The following is a 7,773-nucleotide window of genomic DNA, read 5'->3' as shown; positions in this document are numbered from 1 at the left end:
TATGATGGTCGAGTTTATTCATGCCGAGTCCATGATATGATTCTTGATCTTCTTATATCCAAGTCAATTGAAGAAAATTTTGTTACCTTCTTTGGTGGCCAAAATCAGAAATTAGTGCTACAACATAAGATTCGTAGACTATCTCTGTGTTATTCCCAAGAGCACATCGCAGTTCCATCAACAGCGATCATTTCTCATTGCCGGTCGCTCAGTATATTTGGGTATGCTGAACAGATGCCTCCTCTTTCGAAGTTTAGAGTTCTGCGAGTACTTGATATAGAAAATGGTGAGGACATGGAAAGCAGTTTTATTGAACATGTAAGGACTCTTTGTCAGTTGAAATATTTGCGGCTCGATGTTAGAAGCATTTCTGCATTCCCTGAGCAATTAGGAGAACTACAGCATTTGCAGACTCTGGATATAAGATGGACAAAGATACGAAAATTGCCCAAAAGCATTGTTCAACTGCAAAATATGACATGTTTGCGTGTCAATAATCTTGAATTACCTGAAGGAATTGGGAATCTGCATGCTCTACAGGAGCTAAGAGAGATCAAAGTCAAGTGGGACAGTTTGGCATCTTCTTTGCTGGAACTGGGCAGCCTGACTAAATTGAGGATTCTTGGGCTGCGCTGGTGCATCATCGATACACACGGTAACAAAGAAATTTTTGTGGAGAACTTGGTCTCATCACTCTGTAAACTGGGTAGACTCAACCTTCGGTCTCTATGCATTAAGAGTGACTATGGTTATTCCATTCCTCTAAAAGAAATGTATGGTTATTCCATAGATTTCTTGCTGGATTCTTGGTTCCCATCCCCTCGTCTCCTCCAGAAATTTCAGATGGACGCGTACTATTTCTTTCCCAGAGTTCCAGTTTGGATCGCGTCACTTGACAACCTCTCGTACCTAGATATCAATATTAACCCTGTAGAAGAGGAGGCATTAGAGATCCTTGGAGGGTTACCTGCTTTGCTGCTTCTGTGTTTGTCATCAGAATCATCTGCTCAAAAACAAAGACTCGTTATAAGCAGCAACATGTTCATATGTCTGAAGGATTTCCGCTTCACCTGCTGGAGCAATGGCAAAGGACTGATATTTGAAGCTGGGGCCATGCCGAGTCTTGAGAAGCTGGAGGTTCCATCAGACGCAGGCAAAGATCTTGATTTTGGCATCCAGCACCTCTCTTCCCTTATGCATGTTACCGTGAAGATCATTTGCGGTGGTGCCACGGTTCGGGAGGTGGAGGCATCGGAGGAAGCCATCAGGGGCACAGTTACTCTCCTTCCGAACCACCCCCACACTGGAAATCCGAATATGGGGTGATGAAAATATGGTGGAGGAGGACCAAGGGAGGGCTGAAGAGGAGATCCAGACAAGCACACAACTCATCTGACAAATTTTCAGGTTTTCTTTTGCCTCCCTTAGGCTGCATATTTTTTGTAATTTTCCTTGGAGCAAATTACACATGGATCACTGAACACATTGCAAAATACATATGGATCACTGAACACATACTGCTGGTTCAAGTATGTCTCTGAACTCCAAACTTGCATATTTAGATCACTGAGCTTAGTGGGTCAGTCTAGGAGTCTAGTTCAGTACCAGCATTTTGTCCTATGTTCACCGATGCCACCGTGCATACTGGCATGTGTGTAGTTATATCTAAAAAGGACAAATCTGGTAGGAACATCACCCATTATAGACTGGAGGTGTTCCATCCAACCAATGTTCTGACGAGCATGGGAAGGAATTTTCCCGGCCTAGTCCACCCAATCCTACACTTCCATTTTCTTGTTTCATATGATGCATAGAAAGTAAACCAAAACCATGATGCTCCTAAGAATGAATAAAAGAAGGCTCTTAGTTTAAACACTAGAAATTGAATGAGCATTTCAACAGTTTCAGTTGCCTGTATTACTAATATCTAGTAATACAGACATTTAATGGTTTAATTTGATAAATGCCACTCCAACTTCTGCATGCTTCAAAGAATGCTACTATGACCATCTGAGCATAAACACTTGTCAATACCACTGACATTTAATGGTTTAATTTGATAAATGCCATTCCAACTTCTGCATGCTTCAAAGAATGCCACTATGAGCATCTCAGCATAAACACTTGTCAATACCACTGTCATATTCGTGCCCGCATTTTCATTAGATTCCAGGAATGAATTCTTTTGGAAATGGCTGCCTGCAGTTGATACAGCTGGAGGCATCCTAATAGGTCTTAAGGATGATACATTTGAGATCCTATCTTGTGACATCCATAGTTTTTGTGTTTCCTGTCTTCTCAGATGCAGAAATAACCATAAATAATGGAGACTTATTCTATGTTTATGGTTCTGCATATGATGAGGGCAAGCTTGATTTTATTAATGAATTACATAGTGTAGCAGATGGGTGGGATGGTCCTACCATTATAGGTGGAGATTTTAACCTCATCAGAAATGCGGCTGAGAAATCCACTGGTGCTATTAATCACCACTGGGCTGATCTGTTCAATGACTGGATAAATAAATTCAGTCTAATAGAGATTAGTAATATTGGTAGGAGGTTTACCTGGGGTAACAATCAGGAGGATATGATCATGGCAACTCTGGATAGAGTTTTTGTAACCACCGACTGGGAAGCTATGTTCCCTGCAGTACATCTTAAGGCATTACCTAGGGTTGCTAGTGATCATACACCTTTGTTGCTGGATTCTGGTGGTATACCTGTTGCTAAGCATAGGATGTTTAGATTTGAAAAGTGGTGGATTGGTGTGGAGGGGTTTGATGAACTTGTCCATAAAACCTGGAACACCAAGTGTTTGCATACCAAAGCCATTGATATTTGGCAGTTTAAAACTAGATTGATGAGGAAAGTCCTTAAGGGCTGGAGTATTAATATAGAAGTTACCAAGAATAGGCAGAAGCAATCCTTGGTTGCTGAATATAATTGTTTGGATATTATGGCTGAAACTCAACCTTTATTCCCTGCTTCTAAAGAAAAAATGAAAAATATTTCAGGTGAGCTGCAGGACATATGGAGGAGGGAAGAAATTAAGGCCAGACAAAGATCTAGAGAGAGAGAAGTACTGGAGGGGGAGCTAAATACAGGATACTTTCAAGCTGTTGCAAACCAAAAAAGAAGGAAAAAACAGATTGCAATGCTGGAAGGAGAGGATGGACCTGTTGAAGACCCCAAAGGTATACTTGACCTTACTGTTCAGTTCTATAAAAAACTATTTGGCTTTACCCCCAAACTTAATATTCACCTCAAAAAAGGGTTTTGGGGAGAGGATGGGATAGTTTCCAGGGCTCATAATGAAAAACTTGATGCTCCTTTTTCTGAGGAAGAAATCAAGGCTGCTGTCTTTGGCTCTTATGCTGAAGGGGCCCCAGGCCCAGATGGCTTCTCCTTTTTATTTTATCAGCACTTTTGGGATTTGATTAAGCCAGACTTGCTTGCTCTTTTTGCAGACTGGGAAAAAGGGGAGCTTGATTTATATAGGCTTAATTTCTCCCTTCTTACTTTGGTTCCTAAAGAACCAAATGCTGTTAGACTAGAAAGATTTAGACCTCTTGCCATGACTAATTGTAGTTTTAATTTTTTTTCTAAATGCTGTACAAATAGGTTTGGTCCAGTGTGTGATGATATTATCTTACAAAACCAAACTGCCTTTATGAAAGGGAGGTTCATTATGGAGAGCATAGTTGCTGCTCATGAGATTGTGCACTCTTTGGCCTCCTCTAAACTTCCTGGTTTTGTTTTCAAACTTGACTATGAGAAAGCTTATGACATGATAAATAGAGATTTCCTTTTTGAAGTGTTATCCAGTAGAGGCTTTAGCCCTAAATGGATTGAGAGAATTAGAACTCTAATAGTTAATGGATCTATTGGTGTCAGAGTTAATGACACCAATAGTGACTTCTTTATCACAGGTAAAGGGGTGAAACAGGGTGATCCTATTTCCCCTTTACTTTTCAATGTGGTTGCTGATGCATTCACTAGAATGTTAGTTGAAGCAGCCAGGTATAATTTGATTTCTGGTGTTTTCCCAAACACCAAACCTTTTGGGGTCATCAGTATGCAGTATGCAGATGATACTCTTCTTTTCATGAGCAAGAATTTAGATCATGCCAAAAATCTCAAATGGCTCCTGTCATGTTTTGAGCAAATGTCTGGCATGAGAATTAACTTTCACAAATGTGACTTGGTTCCCATAAATGTAGATGGGGATGAGGCCCAACTTTTTGCCCAAACTTTGGGGTGTAGATTAGGTGTGTTCCCAATTAAATATTTAGGTGCTCCTCTTCATTATGCTAAGTTGAAGAGAGAAGATCTACAACCCCTGGTAGATAAGATTCTTAAGAAAGCCTCAGGGTGGAGGGGACGTCTCTTATCCATAGGTAAGAGACGTGTGCTAGTCCAATCTAATTTGGCTAGCATCCCTGCCTATTTGGTGGGGGTAATTAAACTCCCAAAATGGGCAACCACTCTCATTAACTCGCAGCTAGCTAATTGCTTCTGGGATGATTATGAAGGCCATCATAAATACCACCTTACTTCATGGGGGACTGTTGCCCTTAAGAAGGAACATGGTGGTCTTGGTGTTACTAATATTGCTGATATGAACTTATGCCTCCTTGCTTCTTGGGCTAAAAGATACTTTTCTGGAGATAATAAGATTTGGAAACTTATTATTGATGACAAGTACAGCACTAGTAAACCAAATATTTTTGCTTGCTCCAGCAATGGGGCCTCCCCTCTCTGGAAAGGTATTTTATGGGCCATTAAAGCCTCTAAGTTGGGGTACTCCTGGGTTGTGGGGAATGGCAAGAAGATTCGTTTTTGGGAGGATGAGTGGTTTGGTAATGCGCCACTATCCACTCAATTTTGGGATCTATATTCTTTGGCTAATGATCATAACATTTCTATATATAAAATCTGGGATGGGATTGATCTTAAGATCACCTTTAGGAGGTGTCTAGGGGGTGATCAAATCTCTGACTGGATGGACCTTGTCTCTATTGCTAGTACTATTACCTTTAAAGATTGTGAGGATACTCCAGTATGGAAGTACAGTGCAAATGGGCAATATTCAGTTAAATCTTTTTACAACATTGTGAACTTTAGGGGAATCCTCCCCGTCCATACACAGTATGTGTGGAAGCTGAAGATTGTCCCTAGAGTACAAATTTTCCTTTGGCTGGTCTCTAATAACAAGATTTTAACCAGAGATAATCTTGTTAAAAGGCAGCATGTCCCTGACATGACCTGCATGTTTTGCTCTGAGCCAGAATCTTGCCAGCATTTATTTTTTGAATGTGTAGTGTCGATTGAACTCTAGAGAGTTATTGGAGACATGTCAGGAGTTGGCAAGGTCTCTGATATTGAGAAACTTGCGGTTTGGTGGGTTTCCAATAAGAAACATGCAGTTGTGAATGCTTTACATGCAGCTGTTATGTGGTCTCTTTGGAAAATCAGGAATAACCTGTGTTTCAATCGCTCTGTGTGGTCTGGAATGCAGAAAATATGGAGACAGGTGGCTATGGAGCTAGCAGCATGGGAGGTTCTGTTCTCAAACGATGCAAAAATCCAGGTCTCTGCTGTGGTGAAAAACCTCGAGAAGCTTGCCAGAGATCCTCATATGCTGATGTGGCCAGACCCCGGTTGATCCTTTCAAGCTGCACGTGGGGGCGAAACTGAAAAAAGAAGATTGATGCTGATGCTACTACTCTCTTTCTGTTTTGAATAGAGAGAGCACAAGATGTAAACCCCCCCTGTGTACCTTTTAATTTTTTTCTTTTGTTCCAGTAGACTTGAGGGTTGCTTTCTATGTTAGCTTGGTGTAGTTCAGCTCCAGGATAGTTTTGTGTTTCTTGCTGAGACAGCTTGGTGTGCTGTGCTCCGCGGGCTGTATTGGTGAATGCTTGTCACACTGGTTTCGTTGCTTGCAATGGAACCGGGGCTGCGTGCCCTTTTGCTCTAAAAAAAATATGGACCAAATGCCCTTGTCCTCATATTTAATTGATTTGGCACGCCTTGTTTCCTTTCCGGATGATTCAACAATTGCTGTCCTGACAGGTAACTTTACAGTCGGTCTAGCAGAAGGAAGCAAAGGAACAAAGTGAATTTCGAGGTGATTGAATCATGGACCTCCGGCCAAAAGCTACACCCTTGATGTCAGGGTCTTCCTCCAGACAATCAGCAATTCCCAAATGATCTGATTGCTCAGGCCGTGCTGCAGATCTTCTATTCTGTTGTCTGGCAGCGCCGCTACAGCAGAGCGCTTCTCTCTCTGGCAATGCTTGAGCATCCAGGTATGAACCGAGGTTGCCTCAGTGATGAGATCCTTGCCGAGTGTCACGCCCCAAACGCAACACTCTGAAGAAGAGAAGCGTAAGCTGAAGCAGACTGACGAAGCTGAACCAGTGCAAGTGCATGGCACCATTCAGGGTGAAGCAACGACTGGTGAGCTGGCAGGCGGGACCCGCAAGTCAGCTCGACCCCCATCCCCGTCCAAGAGATATTCCGAAGACCTTTCAAAAAAAAAAGAGATATCTCGAAGAGGTCTTGTGTTAGCAGTGGGGTACGCTTGTAAGTGTCAATGGTGTGAGTGTAGTGTCAGCCTGCGGCCCAGCTTGTGCGCGCGCTCTCTCTCGCCCTGACGAACTCAATGTATGCGAGGGAAAATGCACCTTGTGGTGCTCTCGTTGCATTGATCTCAATATATAGGAGCCGTACATGTACATGGCGCCGTAGCGCATGAGAGAGAGAGGGAGGCGAGGCGACATGTGAGAGGTGGAGGATATGCATGACGTGCATGGCCATGCAGCCTAGACTAGCAACTGCTAACACCCCGCCGCAGCTGAAGCATCCGATGGCCGGATGCATAAGCTGGACCAGAAGTCTTGAAACGCCGGCACTGGGAGCCCCTTCGTCAGTACATCAGCGAATTGGTGCTTGGTTGGCACATGCAGAACGCGGAGGTGACCGAGGGCGACATTCTCTCGTACGAAGTGGATGTCGAGCTCGATATGTTTCGTGCGTCGATGATGGACGGGATTGGCAGCCATGTAGACGGATGAAATATTGTCGCAGAAGACGATGGTGGCCTTGGGTAGGGCGATGTGCAGCTCACCAAGGAGTTGTCGGAGCCAGCAGCATTCAACGACGGTGTTGGCAACGCCGCGGTATTCTGCTTCCGCGCTGGAGCGCGAGACCGTGACTTGGCGTTTTGAGGACCAAGAGACCAAGGAGTCGCCGAGGTAGACGGCATAGCCAGAAGTGGAACGCCTGGTGTTTGGGCAACCCGCCCAGTCCGTGTCCGAGTACGCGGTGAGCGTGAGCGACGATGACGGGTGCAGCTGGAGTCCGTGCTCTGCGGTGCCTCGAAGGTAGCGCAGGATGCGCTTGACCTGCGTGAGGTGTGGGGCGCGCGGAGAGTGCATGGCCAGACAACATTGCTGAATGGCATAGGCGATGTCGGGCCGCGTCATGGTCATGTACTGGAGCGCACCGGCCAAGCTGCGGTACTCGGAGGCGTCCTGAACCGGCTCGCCGTATGTGGCAGAGAGCTTGGAGTGGGTGTCGATCACATGGCGACCGGCTTGCAGTGCGTCATGTTGGCGCGTTCTAGTAGCTCCTCAGCATACTTGCATTGGGAGAGGAAGAAGCATCGGCCATCCTGGTGACAGCAATGTCGAGGAAGTAGTGGAGGGGGCCAAGGTCCTTCATCGAGAATTCCGCAAACAGGAGCTGCTGAAGGCGGTGAAGGAGC

General features: G+C 44.5%; 1 protein-coding gene across 2 annotated transcripts; it reads left to right on the top strand.

Moving 5' to 3' along the window:
• The first annotated feature begins 6 nt into the window (after window positions 1-6).
• On the top strand, window positions 7-5,999 carry LOC125508337. Of its 2 annotated transcripts, XM_048673032.1 has the most exons (3): window positions 7-1,407; window positions 3,017-3,196; window positions 5,521-5,999. In XM_048673032.1, the coding sequence occupies exons 1-3, from the start codon at window positions 1,326-1,328 to the stop codon at window positions 5,697-5,699; spliced, it is 441 nt and encodes a 146-aa protein (XP_048528989.1). In that variant the 5' UTR covers window positions 7-1,325; the 3' UTR covers window positions 5,700-5,999. The 2 variants fall into 2 exon arrangements, 1 of the variants encoding a protein (XP_048528989.1); XR_007283368.1 differs by lacking the exon at window positions 5,521-5,999.
• Window positions 6,000-7,773: the final 1,774 nt, after the last annotated feature.

The sequence above is a fragment of the Triticum urartu genome, chromosome 5 (assembly GCF_003073215.2).
Source record: "Triticum urartu cultivar G1812 chromosome 5, Tu2.1, whole genome shotgun sequence".
In the NCBI taxonomy this organism is placed as follows: domain Eukaryota; kingdom Viridiplantae; phylum Streptophyta; class Magnoliopsida; order Poales; family Poaceae; genus Triticum; species Triticum urartu.
This window is presented reverse-complemented; position numbering and strand designations above follow the sequence as displayed.

What these genes read in the sequence shown, in the direction of transcription:
- LOC125508337 (XM_048673032.1), top strand. Translation starts at nt 1,326, where the DNA reads ATGAAAATATGGTGGAGGAGGACCAAGGGAGGGCTGAAGAGGAGATCC. An exon ending in CTCATCTGACAAATTTTCAG is followed by an intron (nt 1,408 to 3,016) that starts GTTTTCTTTTGC and finishes AAAATATTTCAG; the next exon opens with GTGAGCTGCAGGACATATGG. An exon ending in ACCTGTTGAAGACCCCAAAG is followed by an intron (nt 3,197 to 5,520) that starts GTATACTTGACC and finishes TCTGGAATGCAG; the next exon opens with AAAATATGGAGACAGGTGGC.